The 22,718-nt window shown below is 43.8% G+C and overlaps 1 protein-coding gene and 1 long non-coding RNA gene across 3 annotated transcripts in view; one reads left to right on the forward strand and one right to left on the reverse strand.

Moving 5' to 3' along the window:
* Nucleotides 1-441: 441 nt before the first annotated feature.
* On the reverse strand, nt 442-22,475 carry LOC125963628 (uncharacterized). Its single transcript, XR_007475840.1, has 2 exons — nt 19,574-22,475; nt 442-797 (listed from the first exon to the last, which is right to left on the reverse strand). It is a non-coding gene; the product is annotated as an uncharacterized LOC125963628 (long non-coding RNA).
* The window catches only part of ACOT6 (acyl-CoA thioesterase 6), a 29,199-nt gene continuing 8,793 nt past the window's right edge, over nt 2,313-22,718 (forward strand). The window contains exons 1-4 of one of the 2 annotated variants that reach the window (XM_049706526.1): nt 2,313-3,378; nt 5,346-5,548; nt 7,378-7,684; nt 7,830-8,036. In XM_049706526.1, the coding sequence (XP_049562483.1) occupies nt 2,793-3,378; nt 5,346-5,548; nt 7,378-7,684; nt 7,830-7,906 (1,173 nt within the window). In that variant the 5' untranslated portion in view covers nt 2,313-2,792 and the 3' untranslated portion in view covers nt 7,907-8,036. Of the gene's footprint in view, nt 3,379-5,345; nt 5,549-7,377; nt 8,037-22,718 lie in introns of those variants that run through there. The other variant, XM_049706524.1, reaches the window with a different exon arrangement.

Genomic DNA, 22,718 nt, shown 5'->3' on the forward strand with positions numbered 1-22,718 from the left:
GCCTACAAGTGACTCACTTCAAACACAAAGACACTTACAGACTGATAGTGAAGAGATGTAAAAAGATGCAATGGAAAGGAAAAGAAAGCTGGGGTGGCAATAATTATATCACACAAAAGAGACTTTAAAACAAAGACTGTAACAAAACAAAGAACAGTATATGATAACAAAAGTGTCAATCCAGAAAGAGGACATAACATCTGTAAACATTTATGTACCCATAATAGGAGCACGTTATATATTGGGTTAGCCAAAACGTTTGTTCGTTTTTTCCCATAAGATGACTCTAGTAGTGCTTAGTCGTCTTTAACTTCATTCGAAACAATTCTGTTAGATTGTATTATGACAGCTGACATATCAGCGTGCATGAAAAAAAAACTTATCAAAACTGGTGAATTTTTGTGTAGCCATTTTAATATTGAAGATGGAAGAAAAACAACATTTTTAGCATATTATGCTTTATTATTTCAAGAAAGGTAAAAACGCAACTGAAACACACAAAAAAGATTTGTGCAGCGTATGGAGAAGGTGCTATGGCTGACTGAACATGTCAAAAATGGTTTGTCGAGTTTCGTGCTGGAGATTTCTTGCTGGATGATGCTCCACGGTCGGGTAGACAAGTTGAAGTTGATAGCAATCACGTGGAGGCATTAACTGAGAACAATCGACGTTATATTACGAGGGAGATAGCCAACATACTCAAAATACCCAAATCAAGCGCTGAAAATCATTTGCTCCAGCTTGGTTATGTGAATCGCTTTGATGTTTGGGGTCCACATAAATTAAGCGAAAAAACCCTTCTTGACCGTATTTCCACATGCAATTCTCTATTTAAACGTAACAAAAACATTCCGTTTTTAAAACAAATTGTGACGGGTGATGAAAAGTGGATACTGTATGAGAATGTGGAATGGAAGAGATGGTGGGGCAAGTGAAATGAACCACCACCAACCACACCAAAAGCCGGTCTTCATCCAAAGAAGGTGATGTTGTGTATACGGTGCGATTGGAAGAGAGTCCTCTATTATGAGCTCCTTCTGGAAAACCAAACGATTAATTCCAACAAGTACTGCTCTCAATTAGACCAGATGAAAGCAGCACTTGATGAAAAGTGTCCGGAATTAGTCAACAGAATCCGCATAATCCTCCATCAGGATAACGCAAGATCACATGTTTCTTTGATGACCAGGCAAAAACTGTTACAACCTGGCTGGGAAGTTCTGTTTGTTTGTTTTTTGCGGTACACGAGCCTCTCACTGCTGCGGCCTCTCCCATTGCGGAGCACAAGCTCCGGACGCTCAGGCTCAGCGGCCACGGCTCACGACTCACGACTCACGGGCCCAGCCGCTCCGCGGCACGTAGGATCCTCCCGGACCGGGGCACGAACCCGCGTCCCCAACATCAGCAGGCAGACTCCCAACCACTGCACCACCAGGGAAGCCCTGGCTGGGAAGTTCTGATTCATCCGCTGTATTCACCAGACACTGCACCTTCGGAATTCCATTTATTTCAGTCTTTACAAAATTCTTTTAATGGAAAAAATTTCAATTCCCTGGAAAACTGTAAAAGGCACCTGCAACAGTTCTTTGCTCAAAAGGATAAAAAGTTTTGGGAAGATGGAATCATGAAGTTGCCTGAAAAATGGCAGAAGGTAGTGGAACAAAAGGGTGAATATGTTGTTCAAAAAGTTTTTGGTGAAAATAAAAAATGTGTCTTTTATTTTTACTTAAAAACCGAAGGCACGGGATTTTGGATACAGGATCAGACATAATGCAAATTCCTGGAAACTTCAATCAAATGGGAAAGACTATGTGTTCAAGGATATGGAAGAGCAAGGATCTGACTGAGGTGAGGTTTTACTACCCCTACAAGTTGGACACAGAGGACCAAAGGAATCCTCTAGGGTGGTTTTATCACTCCCTGGTATTTTAACTTTTTATTTGGCAATAATTTTAGAGTTACAAAAAAGTTGCAAAAATAGCCCAGCTATACTCTTCATCTTGATTTCCCTTAATGTTAACTTCTTACATAACCATAGTACACAATTTCAAAATCAGGAAGTTAACACTGATACAATACTATTAACAATGAGATGATTATTGAAATTAAGGTATTGCAATCTTGGAGAAAGAACATACTCAAATGGATAGATACTGGCTGCTAAAAACAGAAACGTGGAGCTCTCTTGTCCTACTAAATGGTAATAGGAAATAGTACCAGGCCCAGGATCATCAGTGAAACCACACCTAGGATACTGGAATAACTGGGAGTCTGTTCCCACCTCCTGCCTCTTTCCCCTTTAACTCTCACTTGGGGTTATCAGAAAAGCAGATGGATCTGGGTGTTGACTGAGAATTACAGAAAACAATGAATTTTGTGTTAACTATGGCTGACATTGTTTCTCTATAGGAAGAGCTTTCTAAATCACCCCTGACTGAAATCCTGTTATTGATTTTACAAGCATTGTTTTCAATCCCAATACGTTTTAAATATCAACAGCAGTTTGCTCTCACTCGGCAGCCAGCGATTTACCTTTACAGTCTTGCCTTCTGAGAGGCAAAACTAGGAAAATTCTTCCCAACATAAAGTTCCTGTGTGTCTGCTTTCGCTCTTGCTTTTAAAGGTCGGCCACTGATCGGCAGGACTTCGCGGCCCTCCAAAAAGTTATAGCAGGCTGCTCGGCCCCATGAGGCCTTAGGCTGCAGGTAGGCAGCCTGTCGCTAGAGGGACTCTAGTTTCTAACCTTCTTCACAGCCCTCTGAAGTTGACCTGAGATCTGAAAAAGGCGCAAAATGGTGGTCTCATTTCCGGCTCTCCTGCGACCCTTCCGACTCTGTCGATGGGACCCGACACCCTGGGCGCGGTTGGCAGGGCCTACAAAGCTCAGGACCGGTGACCCAAACTCTTGGGCCCCTGCCAGGATGGCGGTGACAGTGACGCTGGAGCCCGCGGGCCGCTGCCTCTGGGACGAGCCGGTGCGCATCGCCGTGAGCGGCCTGGCACCGGGACAACCGGTCACGCTGCGCGCGTCCCTGCGCGACGAGAAGGACGCGCTCTTCCGAGCCCACGCGCGCTACTGCGCCGACGCCCACGGCCAGCTGGACCTCGAGCGCGCGCCCGCGCTGGGCGGCAGCTTCACGGGCCTCGAGCCCATGGGGCTCCTCTGGGCTTTAGAACCCGAGAAGCCCTTGCTGCGGCTGGTGAAGCGGGACGTACAGACGCCCTTCGCCGTGGAGCTCGAGGTGCTCGATGGCCACGACCCGGAGGCCGGAGGGCTCCTGGGCCGGGCGGTGCACGAGCGCGACTTCCTGGCGCCGGGGGTGCGGCGCGAGCCCGTGCGCTCGGGCCCGGTGCGCGCCACGCTCTTCCTGCCGCCAGGTGAGCAGCCCACTTCCCAGGCTGTTGTGGAAAGCCAGGTAGAGTCCTGAGACCCTGGGCGGCCCCTTGCCTGTCTAGGGAACCCCGTGGTTGTGGAACTTCCCTAAATTCGTCCCCAGGCTCCAAAGTCTATCATGAATTCTGGGTGGAAGTTTCTCCTCTAAATTTCAGGACACTTCCTGGAGGTACTGCCATTCCCTCAGCTATATGCTAAAAGTTCATTCAGAGTACTCAAAAAGTGTATTTATGCTGCTATGTGCCAGCCATGCAGCTGTGTCTCAGATACTAATATTAGGCAGTGACTTCTGCTGGTGTGCAGGAGTGATTTGGGCCTTCTTTCACATCAAACTTCAAAGGAAACTAAAACCCAGAGATAGAGGCAGTGCCCCATAATACTAAAAAACAAACAAAAAAACTCCCTGAAGGTCCCCTCCCCCATAATAAACAGTCTGTCAGTGTTTCTCAACCTGGAATGATTCTCTTCCACTCCAGGGGCAATTGGTAATATCTGGAGACATTTTTGATTGTCACAATTGGAGAGGGTGCTATTGGCATCTAGTGGGTAGGTGCTAAACATCTACAATCCATGGGACAGCCCCACAACAAAGAAATATCTTACTCAAAATGTCTATAGAGCTAAGGTTGAGAAACCCTAGTCTAAGTAAAAACAAGGTGCTTGGTAGGTAAAAGTGGCCTGTAAACAAGACAACTGACCCACCCCTTCCAACCAAATTCCTGACTGAAACCCCTGCTATATAGAAATGCTGGAGTTGCCACTGCTCACAGAATTCCTAAACTGAATTCTGTGATTATTCTCCAAAACAGGAGGCCCTGCTTTATTCTTACAGCTCTTCAGCAATTCACAGCCTTAACTAGCACTGCCCACTCAACTGTGAACTCCTGGGTCTGGAATTGGCACTTATACATCTCCATATCTCTGTATGCCTAGAGGCTTACACAGGGATTTAATAAGAGCTCAATAAATCATACTGACTGATTCAATAAGAATCTCCTAAAGACTTTAATTTTTTAAAAAATATTTCAAAAAAAAAAAAAATCTTTCACTGCCCAGCTGCGATATTTCAATCAAGTCAGTTGTTAACTATTTTAGTATCTACTCTGTGGCCCATTTAAAATTTATTGTTTTCTGACTCAAAGGATTTTGTAAATAATGCAGAAAAGTTCAATTATTTAACAAATATGTGTTAAATCAAGGACTGTGCTACATACAGTAGCTAGCAAATTCACTCATGGGCCTCACTGTACCTACCGCCTAATAGAGGATACCGGCAACTATACTTGGATCTGTAAGTGTGGTAAGTGCTATGATAGGGGAGGTACAGGCCCAGGGTGCTGGTGGGAACATATCAAAGGCTATGTAATTCAACTCAGCCTTGGAGGGCATCTGGGAAGTCTTCCAGGAAGGGAGCTCTAAACTTAGATTTGAAGACTGATGAGTCAACCAGTTCAGAAATGGTGGAGAGGGGAGGAGAATAGTGTACACCATTTTCAGGGCCAAAGAGAGCATAGCACATTTAGGAATGGCGTTCTTGAAGGCTGGAGGAGGGTGTAAAGGAGGTGGGGAGTATATTCTAATAATCCCCTGTATATGTAGAGCGCTTTACAGCTGTCAAAGCATTCTCAGTTTTTGGGGGGTTTTTTTGAGGAAAATTTGGTGGAAAATGTACATTTCATCTTATGTTATTTCTAATTTGGTTTATATTATCGTTGTTGTTTTTTGCAAATATATGAAAAATTACGGAGAAAATAAGGCACTTTTCCCCCCCTCCCTTCTCCCCAAAGTTTATTAAAAAAAAAAAGACAAAGTAAAAAGAGTCCTTTTCCACCAAACTCCCACCCACAACCTTCCTTGCTTTAAAAACTTCTCTTTGCTGACTGCCAAAATCTGAAACCCAAGAATGTCTTTTGAGTGTCTAAAACTCCCTATGATTTGTGGTGCTCTCCAGGCACAGGACCATTCCCTGGAATCCTCGATCTTTTTGGAAGTGGTGGTGGCCTTTGTGAATACAGGGCCAGCCTCCTGGCTGGACATGGTTTTGCTGTGCTCGCTCTGGCTTATTTCAGATTTGAAGACCTCCCTAAATATTTGAATAACGTGTGCCTGGAGTACTTTGAAGAAGCTGTGGACTTCATGCTGCAACATGCAAAGGTGGGTTCTGGTGCTCACCTGAATGCAGAGGAGAGGGGGTAGAGCAGACACAGGGCTGGATCCAAAAGCTCTACCAGGACACCCAGGGCTGGAAATATGCCATGAGACACAAAGGCTCCTTCAAAAGTTGTTAGGATTATTATTTTCATTTCTGCCCATCTCTCTCCAATCCCTTAAGACTCAACTGTTTAGTTCCCTTTAGTTCTTGACCAGAATTCAAAGAGCTAGACTAAAAAGTTACTAACCTTAAGTTCTGGTTCTGTGTCTACCACCAAGTGGCATTATAATCCTGAATAAGGCAGTTTCCCTTTCTGGAATTCAGTTTTTCTCATTTGTAAGAGTAAGGTAGGGACTTCCCCAGTAGTCCAGTGGTTAAGACTCCACGCTTCTGCTGCAGGGGATGGGGGTTTGATCCCTGGTTGGGGAACTAAGATCCCGCATGCTGTGCAGCACGGCCCCCCCCCCCAAAAAAAAGATTAATGTAAATGTATAGAGAAAAAAGTGACTGTAAAGAGATTTTTGAGACAATTGGTGACATTTGAATAGGGGTGTGTATTCGATGATATTAAGGAACCATTAATTTTGTTAAGTGTGTTAATGGTATTGTGGTTTTGTAAAGAAAGTTCTTATATGAGACTGGAAAAATTAATTAAAACATTTTGGTATGATTATCAATGGAATACATAGTCTTTGCTACTATCTAGACTTAAAGAAACCCAAACATTCTAATGTTAAGGAGTAAGATGTACTGCAAGGTCTAACTCTGTTAGAATTCAGGGACTGGTCTCAATAGAGCTGCTAAAACCTAGATGATCATGAACTGTGATGACTGGTTTATTTATGGGATATAAGCCCCCAGGAACAAGAAGAGACCAATATATACTATCAGTTCTGCCCTTAGACCTAGGCAAGAGGGGCTTCTGCTCTGGACCTTTTGTTTTAGATGACCACTCTCTGGCCTTCCTTTGGCTGCATCCCTGACCACAGGGTGCGGAGTTTGAGGGGCCAAGGGAATGTGTCTACCTGGAACCCATGTGCCCCTCACACCATGCCCTTTGGATCTGGAACCCCACAACTATCTTCCAGCCAGCTCTGATCCTGCTTCCAAGCCCTATGCCTCCTCTCTGGGTCCATTAATGTGAATACACCTAGGCCTTAAACATATAGGCTAGGGTGTCCAAACGCATGTGTGAGAGGGCCCTTATGGTACATGATGGAGCCAGGCAGGGATGGGAAGAGAAAGAGAGTTGGCCAAGGACCAGGGACTAGGGCCAGGGGCTGGCACTCCCCTCATGCCATGTTCTAGTACAGAACTCCAGGAAGTTCTAAGATATGAAATTTGAACCTGACCTTATAAGTTGTTATGGAGGTATATTTATCAAGGTAGCAGAAAAGAATACATTTTATTTAATTTTCAAATATTTATAACTCTTAAGTATTTAGGTATACGGTATATGGGCCTCTGTGTGTACTCTTGACCTAGTCACCATAAATGTTAGTGGAGGGCCTGTGTACCAGGAAATTAATTGATTTGTTTGGGACTTCCATGTTAGTCCAGTGGTAAAGATTCCGTGCTCCCAATGGAGGGGACACGGGTTCAATCCCTGGTCAGGGAACTAAGATCCTGCATGCCGTGCCAGCACAGCCAAAAAAAAAAAAATTGATTTGCTTATTAGAAGATACGTTTGAACTTTGTGGATTGTTGCATAAGAAAGGAAAGCAAATGACATTTGAGAAAGCTGCCTAGACAATGTAAAATCACAGTTTAAGTTCTCCCTTTATGAATTCTAGACTTGTTCTCTCTCTCTTTCTTTCTGTCTTTTCATCAGGTGAAAGGCCCTAGTGTTGGGCTTCTTGGCTTCTCCAAAGGAGGTGACCTGTGTCTCTCAATGGCCTCTTTCTTGAAGGGCATCACAGCTACTGCAGTTATTAATGCCTGTGTGGCCAACACAATAGCTCCTCTGCATTACAAGGATATGATTATTCCTAATCTCAGCAGTGACCCAGGAAAATATAAAATCACTGAGTCAGGCCTTTTGAATTTGGAGGATATTTGGAATGACCCACTGGAGAAACCCAACCACCGAAGTCTTATTCCATTGGAAAAGGCCCAGGGACCCTTCCTGTTTATCGTTGGCATGGATGATCATAACTGGAAGAGTGAATTCTATGCTCAGATAGCCTCTGAACGGTTACAAGCCCATGGGAAAGACAGACCCCAGATAATCTACTACCCAGGAACTGGCCATTGTATTGATCCGCCTTATTTTCCTCTTTGCAGAGCCTCTGTGCATGCAGTTTTGGACCAACCAGTATTCTATGGAGGTGAGCCAAAGGCTCACTCAAGGGCACAGGTAGATGCCTGGCAGCAAATCCAAACTTTCTTCCATAAACACCTCAATGGTAAAAAATCTGTCAAGCCCAGCAAATTGTAACATTGTAATCATAGACCATATACTGTTAATAAAAATCCTAGTCATACAACATGTATTAGGTTTTCCAGAGAACCTAGGAACCTTTTTGTAACAAAGCAACCATCTCAGCTTCATTGTCAGGTCCTACTGGATTCTGAGCCTTAGCAACACTACTCTCTTCACTGCTGGGTCCATCCCTTTCTCCCCTGAACTTTTCCCAGTGTATAGGCTTAACTCTGATCTGATCTGTAGGACCAATCTTAACCTTAAGCAGGAAAAATGTAAGAAGTGCCTGCCCAAGTCTCAACTGCTGGCCTAGATTTGGCCTTCTGTTCTGGTTCTGAGGACTGAGCTTTTGTACTGCTAAGAGTCCCATATACTCTTTGGGTCCTAACTGACCATGTCTGAACCTTGGGAACCTGCGCACTTGAGCCCCTTAAGGAGTGGACTCTGCTTCGTTCTTGTTTCTGAACCCCACTTTGAAGATTGGGGGCATTGACATACTTAGTATCCTAAGCTTTGCTTTTATTTTATGAATGAGGCCCTAGACTTCGATTTCTTCCTTACTGATAAAGTATCCTTTACAAATTTTGAATTTAAAATTCAAAGGATACTTTACAAAGTAAAATTGAATCCTTTACCAAAAAAAATTGCTGTAAGCAAAACAGTTTATTGATATATACTTTTGATATACTTCCTCTGTATTTACCGTCTGAAATCTCAATCTCAGTGCTTGGCTACCTAGAGAAATGCCTCGATGCCAATAGATTTTCAGGACTTAATCTTTGGATGTCAGGTTATACCTGACAAATTAGACTTCTTCCTGGTACCATCGGTTCCTATTACATTCCTACTGGGAAGGACTGGGATCAGTCTATCTCAATCCATTGCCTTATACTGGGCACTATCTAGAGTCATGAGACCAGAGCAGAGGGTCTTCCCTGAGTGCAAGAACATTTTTCTGAGACACATCACTTGGCTTGCTGGGCACATACTGTCTTTCACCAATTTGAGTCTATTCAAGCAAATGCCCATTAGATCTTAATCTAATGAGAAGGGTTCCTTACTTAATTTTGACCAATTGTTAAAAATACGTGTTGAGTGTATTTATTCACTATGAGTATAATTTTCTGTGATTTGAATCCTTAGAGCCTGTGCTTTAACTCACTCTGAGGTGGTCCTGCTACTCTAGAGATGCCTTTGGGATGGGGTATCATAGGAAGAAGTTATAAGGAAAATGGCTGGGAGGGTGAGAGAAGTGAGGGGCGGAAAGGTAACACCAGAAGCTTAAACATGAGGGTGATGACTAAACATATCTGTGTACTAAAGCACTAGGTGTAGGGATGGCCCTACATCCTAATTTCTTCCTTACTAATAAAGTAGCCTTGGAATGCCCTATACTGACTAAGATATTTGCTCACTTTCCCCTCAGAGTTGATCATATATGGCCCCCTGTCTCTAAGATTTGAAAAAGAATTTCAGGTTGTTACAAAGCTACCTAAAATGTGGTAAATGTGAATTAAAAGGGAGAAACAGAAAAGGTATCCATAAAATGGAGCCAGAAATGAGGTCAACAGAATAGTGCTTATTATGAGGCCTATATACTTGCCTTGATTGGGCCACTCGTTCAGTCATTTGTTTTCTAGTGGTTTATGCAGAGAAGGAAACTTAATCAGTTGCACAAAATTTACAGCCTTCATAAAATAAAATCAAAGCTTAGAAATCAGTTTCTCCCAAAGGCTGTCTTACTAAGAAACATTAAATGACGTAAAGGGTAGTACCCTCAAGGTTGCCTCTACAGTAGATATAAATCCCAGGCTCCATCGCTTACTGTGTGACCTTGGGTAAGATATTAACCTCTCTAAGCCTCGATTTCCTCATCTATAAAGTGGGGATAATTATAGTGATAAGAATAGAAACTACTTCATTGGGCTGTTGTGATTAAATTAGGTCATCCAAGTAAAGCACGTAACATATTTAAACTCTCAAATATTAGCTCTTATTATTTCAGATGAGGAAATTGAGACCCAGGAGGGTTAAGAAATATATCTGGTTGATGAGAGAACTGGGCCAGTCCAACTCCAAAGTCCATGGCCTTCAGTAACCATTTGGCTCTACAGCCTTCCAACCTGAGGAGAGAAGCTCAAATAGTGCAGAGCTGACTGGTGAGGATTACTTAGCTGGAAAGTCAAGGATAAGTTACGGTCCCATAATGGAGGCTCCATAAGCCAAACTGGAGAGTTCAGATTTATGTATTTATTTTGGAAACCACCGTTTTATTGAGGTCTCCTCACCGCAGAGACCTATTCCAGCAGTCTTTTTGCCACAGGCATCACAGACACAGGGGTGTGACCAGCGCGCCCCCGACTGCCCACTATTTGACCCACCCATGAGAGGGAGATGGAGAGTTTAGACTCAAAATAAGAAATAAGGAACCATTTTTTAACATACTGATTTTTGTTTTTCAATGACAGTAATTTTTCCTTGATGCTTAGTGGCTCAAAGAAGTTGAAGCCTAAAAGAAACTTAGTTGGAGACACTTAAAAACAACAACAGCAACAAAAAACAAATCAAGGGCTTCCCTGGTGGCGCAGTGGTTGAGAATCTGCCTGCCAATGCAGGGGACACGGGTTCGAGCCCTGGTCTGGGAAGATCCCACATGCCGCGCAGCAACTAGGCCCGTGCGCCACAACTACTGAGCCTGCGTGTCTGGAGCTTGTGCTCCGCAACAGAGGCCGCGACAGTGAGATGCCCGCGCACCGCGATGAAGAGTGGCCCCCGCTCGCCGCAACTAAAGAAAGCCCACGCACAGAAATAAAGACCCAACACAGCCAAAAAAAAAAAAAAAAGTTGGATCATATATTCAAAAACAAAAAATCAGAAAATATAACCAAATTCAGCCCATTGTTCTGCTTTTGTTTGTACGCCTAATGCCCTTGAATGTACTTCCATCGGGATGAGAAAGGCCAATGAACCATTTTGAAAGCAAATATTGATACGTTTTTGTCAACCACTGATCCTTTAAGAAATATTTGTATAAACCTGTTACAATTTTCAGCAAACTGAAAACCACAAACACTTCTTAATTCTTTCAGAGTATCATGGTTAAGCTATTGTGTACATTCATTTTAAATGGTCTTTGCACACTGGAAAGATAACAGCTTGTGGGAAGCATTCTGTTTTTTCAGGTGGTACATGCAGAGATGCACAACATCCAATATTTATGGCCACTATAATGATGGATGTGGGCGGCAGAAGTCAAAATTCTTTGAGTTAGGGACTTCCCTGGTGGCGCAGTGGTTAAGAATCCGCCTGCCAGTGCAGGAGACACAGGTTCAAGCCCTGGTCCGGGAAGATCCCACATGCCGCGGAGCAACTAAGCCCGTGAGCCACAACTACTGAGCCCACATGCTGCAACTACTGAAGCCCGCGTGCCTAGAGCCTGTGCTCCGCAACAAGAGAAGCCACTGCGATGAGAAGCCCACACACCGCAACGAAGAGTAGCCCCGGCTCGCCGCAACTAGAGAAAGTGCTCGTGAACAACGAAGACCCAACCCAGCCATAAATAAATAAATTTATTTTTAAAAAAAAATTACTTGAGTTGTTTTCTAAAACTGGGAGTCAGCCATGTATTCTCCAAAGACAGAGAGACTTTAAACAAGTACTTTTCAAAAAGACAGGGTTGTTGGTCCAGTAACCATGTGCTTTCAGTGGCAAATATTTTCCATCCATAAATCAGAATACATGATAATTACAATCTTATTTATGGGGTAAGAGGGATAAGATATATATCTGAAAATGAGATTGTTCCAAAGGGAATTCAGGATTACATATCCACACATCTTACTTGACATAGCAGTTTAATAGAATGGTTTTACCTGGGTTAATAAACCTCATTTTACATGTACATTTTAAGATAGAATTCTATACTGGAAAACAAATTTTAAATTACATATATAAGTACATTCTTCATTGTAAAAGATTCAAGTAATACAGATAAAATTTAAAAACCTCTTAACTCATTGCTCAATCGCAGTCTTCTCCCAGAGGTATTTACTGGTACCAACTTGAAGTGTAGCCTTCCAGAACCATTTTGTATACATGGACAGTTATATTGTGAGTCCTATGCCTTTTTCTTTTAAAAAACAAACAAACCATAAATGTCATATAATGTAAGTTTTTTTCCCTTCATGTAAAAATATACATTTTTAATAATTATGTCAGGCCACAGGACAATATAGATTATTTCCACAGTGTATATACATCTGTACTCTGCCTCATCTGAAACGTTTAAACTTTAATCTCGACAGTCTTTTTTTCTTTTTTAACAGTCTTTATTAATCCAGGCAAAAATAACCTCAAGCAAGAAAAGGGATTTGGCGGGAGCCTAGTACATGGAGCCTCCAACTAAGTTTAGGGAACAGTGTCCCCTGATGGCCAGAGAGGGATTTTAGAGAAGGCGACCGGAGGCATTTTGTCAGAAATCATTAATTTCTCATTCTCGACACGTCGAAGGGTAGGCTAGGTATAAGCTCCTGCCTCTTCCGGACGGTCCCACTTCGGGATCTCCAAAAGCACAACCGACCCCGGGCCCTCCTAAGTCGCCCCTTTTTGCAGCTCTTTACTGAGTGACGCCCCAGGAACCAGTCCACGTCCTCTTGAGACCCGGCCTGCTTTTTTCCCGCCGGGCCACGCCCCTCCAGGCCCAGCCCCTCCTGCTGCACTCCGGCCGGCCCCGCCCCTGCTCCCGGCCCCGCCCCGCCTACTGAGCCCAGTTCCCTTTGCGCCAAAGCCACGTCTGTGTGCCTGCGCTCAAAGCCGCACCGCGAAGATTCCCGCACCCAGTGACTGGCAGCTCAGGCCGTGCTCCGAACTCCCGGGACTCCCGTCCAGCTTCGGAAGTCTGTCTCCACATCATCCCTTTCCTCCCAAAAGGCCGCGACCCTGGCCGTCAAGCGCAAGACTGGACTAACCAATAAGCTCCTGGGTATTAAAGTGGAAGGCTTAGGCCCCAGGGAGCGGGGCCCTTTGGGGTTCAGTGATCGAGGGCGCCTCTTCCTCTCGCCTGCCGACAATGAGGCGGACGGCAGTGGGGCGGGAGGTGTTGGACCCGGCCAGGGACCGATCTCCGAGCTCTGGGCGGCAACTTCAGGGGCGTGGAGCCCATGGTGCTCCTGGGGAGCCTAACGCCGGCCGGCTCGGAGGATGCCTCCTCTGCAGGATGCCGAGGGGAGTGATGAAAACCCCCTCAAAGTGGAGGTGACCGTCCACCACGCGCCGTGTCGACTGGCGGTGCAGCTGAGCCCGGCGCCCGCCTCCGCCCAGGTGCAGCACAGTTCTCTCCGCGCCGAGCTCGGCAGCGAGCTGGCCGCCTGCGCGGCTTCCTGCTGCCCCCTGGTGCGTGAGGCCTTTAATGCAGAGAGCCTTACAGTGGATTTAGCGACTGGACTTAAACTGGCTTGCTTTGCTAGTTAATTTGTCGTCTGAGAATAACGCGAGTGTCTTTTTTTTTAAACACATGATATCGTTTATTCTGGAAGCATTTCCCCCTAAAAAGACAGTATTTTAAAGAAAATTAGCTTTTCATAGGCACTTGTATTTCAATAATCTGGTGAAGTTTTGCATGGTTTTCCATCACATGAGAGTTATTTCTCTGAAGTGCCAATTACGTTATTCAATAAGATACTATTTTTTAAAATTTTAATTTATTTTTTTATACAGCAAGTTCTCTATATATATGTCAGCCCCAATCTCCCAATTCATCACACCACCCCCCCACGCCCACCCCATGCCTCTTTCCCCCTTTGGTGTCATATGTTTGTTCTCTACATCTGTGTCTCAGTTTCTGCCCTGCAAACCGGTTCATCTATACCATTTTTCTAGGTTCCACATGTATGCGTTAATATACGATATTTGTTTTTCTGACTTACTTCACTCTGTATGACAGTCTATAGATTCATCCACGTCTCTACAAATGACCCAATTTCGTTCCTTTTTATGGCTGAGTAATATTCCATTGTATATATATACCACATCTTCTTTAGCCATTTGTCTGTCGATGGGCATGTAGGTTGCTTCCATGATCTGGCTATTGTAAATAGTGCTGCAATGAACATTGGGGTGCATGTGTCTTTTTGAATTATGGTTTTCTCTGGCTATATGCCCAGTAGTGGTATTGCCGGGTCATAAGGTAATTCTATTTTTAGTTTTTTAACGAACGTCCATACTGTTCTCCATAGTGGCTCTATCAATTTACATTCACACCAACAGTGCAAGAGGGTTCCCTTTTCTGTAGGCAATGGTTCTGAATAGACATTTCCCCAGAGAAGATATACAAATGGCCAATAAGCATATGAAAAGATGAACAATATCATTAGGCTTCAGGAAAATGCAAATTTAGCCACAGTGAGATACCACTTTATACTCACTAGAATGGCTACAATAAAAAAAAAAGAAGAAAAAGTGCTGGTGAGGGGGTGATGAAATTGGAACCCTCATACACTGCTGGTGGGATTGTAAAATGGCATAGCCACTTTGGAAGCCTTGCTTTGCCTCAAAAATTAAACACAGAATTGCAGTATGACCCAGCAATCCCGTTCCTAGTTATGTATCCAAAACAAATGAGAACTGCAAAACACACAAAAACTTAAATACAGGACTGTTCACTGATACAGTATTCCTAGTAGCCAAGAAGTGGATACAACTCAAATGTCCATCAGTCGATGAATGGATAATGAAATTTGGCATATCAATTTAATGGACTATTTAGCAATAAAGAGGGAAGGAGGTACTGATACATGCTATGACATGGATGAAACTTGACAGCATTACATGTAAAAGAAGCTAGTCACAAAAGACCACATATTTATGACTTCCTTTATTAGAACTACCCAGAATAAACAAATCTACAGAGACAGAAAGTAGATTAGTGATTACCCAGGACTGGAAATAAAGACGGTTGTGGGGAAATGGAGATGACTTCTAATGGGTACTGGGATTCTTTGGGGGATGATGAAAATGTTCTGGAATTAAGTAGTGGTGATGGTTGTACAACCTTGTGAATATACTAAAAACACTGAACTGTACACTTCAAGTAAATGAGTTTTATGGAATATAAATCATACCACATAAAGATTTTATTTTTTTAAGTAGAATGCACTCATAAGATTTGCATACAGCTAAATAAAAATTAACTTTGACCAAGTGAAAATAATGTTTTCATTTACGTAAGACTCAAAAGTTGGCAGAACAAAAAAACATTGTTTAAAGATACAAATGTGAGTCGGAGCAGTCCAAGACGCCATAGGAAAACTCTGAAATCACTTCCTCCCATGGACATACCAAATTTACAGCTACAGTTGGAATACTTTTCCTCTGAAAAGGACCTGAGAACATGCACCTCCGAAACAGAAGACAAAGTTACATCAAAAATCGTAGAAGAGGCACAGACGTGGCCTTACCTGGGACCTCACCCTACATGCTGTGACCCCACAATAAGGAGGGATCCCATAAATACAGAATTCTCCCTCAAGGTGTGAATGGATTGTGCCCCACATCGGGCACCCCGACCCTGGGGGCCAGCACTGGAAAGACGACCCCCACACCTGAAAAAAATCTGATTTTGAAACTCAATTGGTACTAAGACCAGGAGAATCATGGAACCATAGGGAACAGAGATCCCACTCTCAGAGGACTCTCATACAAACCCACTGGCCCCGAGATCCAGCACAAAAGCAACAGATTGAAAAGCGCCTAGACCATAAGTGAGGTAGACCCATTTACTAACTTTAAAGTGGCTGACAGCAAGACAAGAACCTGTAGCGTCTTTATCTGAGGACAGAAGCACTAGTGGACACCATTTTTGCAAGCTCAATCTAAGTTGCTGGTGACAAGCCTACAGGAGCCATTTTTGGTGCCCTTCCTCTAGCCTGCTAGCACGGGAGGGCATGCTCTGCCCACCTTGCACTACAACCAGGCTGGGCGAGCATCCCACCCTGTGCAGAACCCCAGGTGCAACGCAACCTGGCAATCGTCCTGCCCTCCCCACACAGCAGCCGAGCCACAATTGGCCTGGGAGGCACCCTGCCCTGAGCCCCACCCAACCCGCACAGAGACGGAGCTGCAACCGTCTCTGCAGAGTAGCTGAGCCAAAACTGGACCAGGCAGAACCCCGAGCCCTGCTCACCCCAGGCAGCAGACAAGTCACAACTGGGCCAGCAAGTGTCCACCTTCCCCTGACAGCAGCTGAGCTGTCATCAGCCTGGACAGGCACCCCAAGTTCCATCCACCGCACGCTGCAGCTCAGCCGCAATTGAATTGGGCAAGTGACTTGAACCCTGCTCTCCCCGCACAGTGGCTGAGCCACAGTTGGCTAGGTGAGAGCTCCCAGCCCCGCCCTATGCAACGCTGTCACAGCCATCAGACTCAAGCAGCCCACACAAGTGATGCCCATAGAGTGCCTGGCTCTGGTGGTCAGGGGAGACTGTGCTTCTGGACCACACAGAACAGCTCCTACCCAGGACCACTCTTTCGAGAGTGAGGGCGCTAGCCATTTCGCCTAATTACATGTAACACTGAGAGGCAAAATGAGGACACAGGAATTTGTTGCAAACCAAAGACCAAGGCAAATACCCAGAAAAAGACCTTTATGAAGTTGAGATTAAAAACACTGACCTGATAGTTTAAAATAATGGCCATAGGCAGAGGCACAACACCCCTTTATTTTCAGGTGCAAACATCACCAGTCATCAGAACTGGCACTGAGAACAGGAGCGAGGCCGAGTCGCGGCAGCTCCACCGCGAGCGCAGCACCGTGTATGTCCGTGCAGCGCGTTTCCACGGGGCACGGCCCGGTCCCGGGCTCGCACTCCCCGCGTGGGTCGCCAGCCCACCCCACTCCAGTGAGCCCCGGTCTGGCCAGGGGCAGTTAAGAATCTGCCTGCCAATGCAGGGGACACAGGTTCAATCCTTGGTCTGGGAAGATTCCACATGCTGCAGAGCAACTAAGCCCATGTGCCATGACTACTGAGCCTGTGCTCTAGAGCCCGTGTGCCACAACTACTGAGCCCACGGGCCACAAATACTGAATCCAGGTGCTGCAACTACTGAAGCCCGGGTACCTAGAGCCCATGCTCCACAACAAGAGAAGCCACTGCAAAGAGAAGCCTGGGCACTGCAATGAAGAGTAGCCCCAGCTCGCTGCAACTAGAGAGCCCACGCACAGCAATTAAGACCCAATGCAGTCAAAAATTAAATAAATAAATGAAAATAAATAAAAGCAAAAATAATGGTCATAAAGATGCTCACCAATCTCAGGAGAATAGATGAACACAGGAGAACTTTAACAAAGAGAGAGAGAAAATATAAAAAGTACTAAAGGTTATAACTGAAAAATACACGAGAGGTCCAACAGCAGAATGGATGAAATAGGAGCACGAATCAATGAGATGGAAGACAAAGCAATGGAAAACACTCAGAGCAGAGAAATGAGAAAAAGAATTAAAAGAAGCAGGGGGGCTTCCCTGGTGGCGCAGTGGTTGGGATTCCGCCTGCCGACGCAGGGGACGCGGGTTCGTGCCCCGGTCTGGGAAGATCCCATATGCCGCGGAGCGGCTGGGCCCGTGAGCCATGGCCGCTGAGCCTGCGCGTCTGGATGACTGTGCTCTGCAACTGGAGAGGCCACAACAGTGAAAGGCCCGCATACCCCAAAAAAAAAAAAAAAAAAAAAAAGAAGCAGGGATACCATAAGGCATCTTTGGGAAAACATCAAGCAGAAAAACATTTGCATTATAGGGGTCCCAGATGGAGAGGAGAGAGAGAAAGGGCCAGAAAAAGTATTTGAAGAAATAATGGCTGAAAACTTCCTCATCTGGGAAGGAAAGAGACATCCAGGTCCAGGAAGCCTAGAGAATTCCAAGTAAGATGTCCCCAAAGAGAATCACACCAAGATACATTATAATTAAAATGGTAACAGTTAAAGAGAGAGAATCTTAAAAGCAGCAAGAGAAAAGCAACCTATTATGTACAAAGGAAACACCATAGGTCTATGAACAGACTTTTCAGCAGAAACTTTATAGGCCAGAAGAGAGTAGCATGATATACTCAAAGGGCTGAAAGGAAAAAACTGCCAACTGAAAATTCTCTACCCAGCAAGGTTATCATTCAGAATTGAAGGACACATTAAGAGTATTCCATGGTAAGCAAAAGTAGAGGAGTTCATCACCACTAAACTGGCCTTCGGCAAATGCAGCAAATGTTAAAGGAACTCCCCTAAGCTAAAAAGAAGAGGCACTAACGAATAAAAAGAAAACATATATAAGTAAAAATCTCACTGGAATATGTAAATAAATAATAAAGGTAGTAGATCAATCACTTATAAAGGGCAAAAGACAAAAGTATTAAAATTAATGAAAATACCATAGTTAAGGGATACATTAAAAGATGTAAAATGTGTCATCAAAGATATAAAGCACAGGGGGGAGTAAAAATATAAAGCTTTGGAATATGTTCAAAATTAAGTTACTATCAACTTACATAAAGACTGTTATATACATAAGGTGTTATATGTGAACTTCATGGTAACCACAAAGAGAAAACTTATAGTAAATATATAAAGGAAAATGAGAAAGGAATCTAAACATAACACTAAGAAAACAGTCAAACCACAAGGGAAGAGAGAAAAGGAACAAAAGAATGAGAAGACAGTTAACAAAATGGCAAAAAGAGTATAACTACCAATAATTACTTTAAATGTAATGTATATTTGCCAATCAAAAGATATAAGGTGGCTGAATAAAAAACAAGACCCTTCTATATGCTGCCTACAAGTGACTCACTTCAAACACAAAGACACTTACAGACTGATAGTGAAGAGATGTAAAAAGATGCAATGGAAAGGAAAAGAAAGCTGGGGTGGCAATAATTATATCACACAAAAGAGACTTTAAAACAAAGACTGTAACAAAACAAAGAACAGTATATGATAACAAAAGTGTCAATCCAGAAAGAGGACATAACATCTGTAAACATTTATGTACCCATAATAGGAGCACGTTATATATTGGGTTAGCCAAAACGTTTGTTCGTTTTTTCCCATAAGATGACTCTAGTAGTGCTTAGTCGTCTTTAACTTCATTCGAAACAATTCTGTTAGATTGTATTATGACAGCTGACATATCAGCGTGCATGAAAAAAAAACTTATCAAAACTGGTGAATTTTTGTGTAGCCATTTTAATATTGAAGATGGAAGAAAAACAACATTTTTAGCATATTATGCTTTATTTCAAGAAAGGTAAAAACGCAACTGAAACACACAAAAAAGATTTGTGCAGCGTATGGAGAAGGTGCTATGGCTGACTGAACATGTCAAAAATGGTTTGTCGAGTTTCGTGCTGGAGATTTCTTGCTGGATGATGCTCCACGGTCGGGTAGACAAGTTGAAGTTGATAGCAATCACGTGGAGGCATTAACTGAGAACAATCGACGTTATATTACGAGGGAGATAGCCAACATACTCAAAATACCCAAATCAAGCGCTGAAAATCATTTGCTCCAGCTTGGTTATGTGAATCGCTTTGATGTTTGGGGTCCACATAAATTAAGCGAAAAAACCCTTCTTGACCGTATTTCCACATGCAATTCTCTATTTAAACGTAACAAAAACATTCCGTTTTTAAAACAAATTGTGACGGGTGATGAAAAGTGGATACTGTATGAGAATGTGGAATGGAAGAGATGGTGGGGCAAGTGAAATGAACCACCACCAACCACACCAAAAGCCGGTCTTCATCCAAAGAAGGTGATGTTGTGTATACGGTGCGATTGGAAGAGAGTCCTCTATTATGAGCTCCTTCTGGAAAACCAAACGATTAATTCCAACAAGTACTGCTCTCAATTAGACCAGATGAAAGCAGCACTTGATGAAAAGTGTCCGGAATTAGTCAACAGAATCCGCATAATCCTCCCTCAGGATAACGCAAGATCACATGTTTCTTTGATGACCAGGCAAAAACTGTTACAACCTGGCTGGGAAGTTCTGTTTGTTTGTTTTTTGCGGTACGCGAGCCTCTCACTGCTGCGGCCTCTCCCATTGCGGAGCACAGGCTCCGGACGCGCAGGCTCAGCGGCCACGGCTCACGGGCCCAGTCGCTCCGCGGCACGTAGGATCCTCCCGGACCCGGGGCACGAACCCGCGTCCCCTGCATCAGCAGGCGGACTCCCAACCACTGCGCCACCAGGGAAGCCCTGGCTGGGAAGTTCTGATTCATCCGCTGTATTCACCAGACATTGCACCTTCGGAATTCCATTTATTTCAGTCTTTACAAAATTCTTTTAATGGAAAAAATTTCAATTCCCTGGAAAACTGTAAAAGGCACCTGCAACAGTTCTTTGCTCAAAAAGATAAAAAGTTTTGGGAAGATGGAATCATGAAGTTGCCTGAAAAATGGCAGAAGGTAGTGGAACAAAAGGGTGAATATGTTGTTCAAAAAGTTTTTGGTGAAAATAAAAAATGTGTCTTTTATTTTTACTTAAAAACCGAAGGCACGGGATTTTGGATACAGGATCAGACATAATGCAAATTCCTGGAAACTTCAATCAAATGGGAAAGACTATGTGTTCAAGGATATGGAAGAGCAAGGATCTGACTGAGGTGAGCAGGTTTTACTACCCCTACAACTTGGACACGGAGGACCAAAGGAATCCTCTAGGGTGGTTTTATCACTCCCTGGTATTTTAACTTTTTATTTGGCAATAATTTTAGAGTTACAAAAAAGTTGCAAAAATAGCCCAGCTATACTCTTCACCTTGATTTCCCTTATGTTAACTTCTTACATAACCATAGTACAAAATTTCAAAATCAGGAAGTTAACATTGATACAACACTATTAACCATGAGATGATTATTGAAATTAAGGTATTGCAATCTTGGAGAAAGAACATACTCAAATGGATAGATACTGGCTGCTAAAAACAGAAACGTGGAGCTCTCTTGTCCTACTAAATGGTAATAGGAAATAGTACCAGGCCCAGGATCATCAGTGAAACCACACCTAGGATACTGGAATAACTGGGAGTCTGTTCCCACCTCCTGCCTCTTTCCCCTTTAACTCTCACTTGGGGTTATCAGAAAAGCAGATGGATCTGGGTGTTGACTGAGAATTACAGAAAACAATGAATTTTGTGTTAACTATGGCTGACATTGTTTCTCTATAGGAAGAGCTTTCTAAATCACCCCTGACTGAAATCCTGTTATTGATTTTACAAGCATTGTTTTCAATCCCAATACGTTTTAAATATCAACAGCAGTTTGCTCTCACTCGGCAGCCAGCGATTTACCTTTACAGTCTTGCCTCCAAGATATTTCAATTCTCTAACATTTGTCATAATCTGTGAAGGTGGGATTTAAACAGGTGTCCTAAACCTAATTCAGATAGTAAAATTACTCATTATTAAAATTACTGCAAAAAAGAAAGAGAAATCCTTTACAGATAAGGAAACTGGATTCAGAAGCTTAATTATGTAACTTGCTAAGAATCACCACGCTATTAAGGAGCAGGATCAGACTGGAACCCAGGAAGTTCTCTCTCCAGAAACATCTCCCCGCTCTGGAAGCCATTGTAGGTATCCTTAGCTCTAGGAAAAAGGCTCAGTAAAGGATTGAGGGTTAAGGGTAGGATTAGGACTATGTTTCCAGTGATCCCTTTAATTACAATCACCTGGGATGCTTTTTAATACTGATAAATCAAACATTTATAAATCGAATGGAATATATATATATATATATATTTGTGTGTGTGTGTGTGTGTGTGTGTGTGTGTGTGTGTGTGTGTGTGTTACGCGGACCTCTCACTGTTGTGGCCTCTCCCGTTGCGGAGCACAGGCTGCGGACGCGCAGGCTCAGCGGCCATGGCTCACTGGCCCAGCCGCTCTGCCGCTCCGCGGCACGTGGGATCTTCCCGGACCGGGGTACGAACTCGTGTCCCCTGCATCGGCAGGCATACTCTCAACCACTGCGCCACCAGGGAAGCCCTGGAATATTTATAAATGGAATATTTCCTGCCATATCAATAAACAAAGGATGTCACAGTCATCAACGATTGCAACCCTCCAACGTGAGCCCGTGAGCCCTGAGGAAACTCAGGGCTGAAAAGAATACCTGCCATCTAGCAGCCATCAGACTGCAGCCACTTCCTGCAATGAGCCCTGAGGAAACTGAGGATGTGAAAAATACAGGGTACTGGCCCCAGATAGCTGAGGCGCATAGCAAAGGAATGATTTCAGTGAGCCCAGACTCTTGCATCTTCCCATACATAGAAAAGCACTAAATTCCTTAACTTGAGATATCTGGTTTTCTTTAATTAACCATAATCTTTTGACTTCCCGACTACCTTCCCTTGGTTGCAAAACTCATATATCCTGGCTCCTGCCCGCCCCCCCCGCCCCCCCCCCCCCGCCTCCTTGGAGCAGTTTCTCAGAGTTATCTGAAATGCTGTTTCCAGGGCTGCAGTCCTCATTTTGCCCCAAATAAACCCCAAATAAAACTTAACTCACAACTCTTAACGCTGTGCATTTTTTTTAAGTCAACAATACTCAAACTTCTTGGAACTGCCCGGTATCTTTCCCAATCCTTTAGCTGTCAGCAATCTTTGTACTTCTATTTCGACACTCGCCATGTTGGACCGCAGGATTAATAATTACCATAAAACTCTTATTTTAGCAGATACTCTTCCAGGCAGGCAGTAGTGGACTGCACAAA

The sequence above is a fragment of the Orcinus orca genome, chromosome 2 (genome assembly GCF_937001465.1).
Source record: "Orcinus orca chromosome 2, mOrcOrc1.1, whole genome shotgun sequence".
Classification (NCBI taxonomy): Eukaryota; Metazoa; Chordata; class Mammalia; order Artiodactyla; family Delphinidae; genus Orcinus; species Orcinus orca.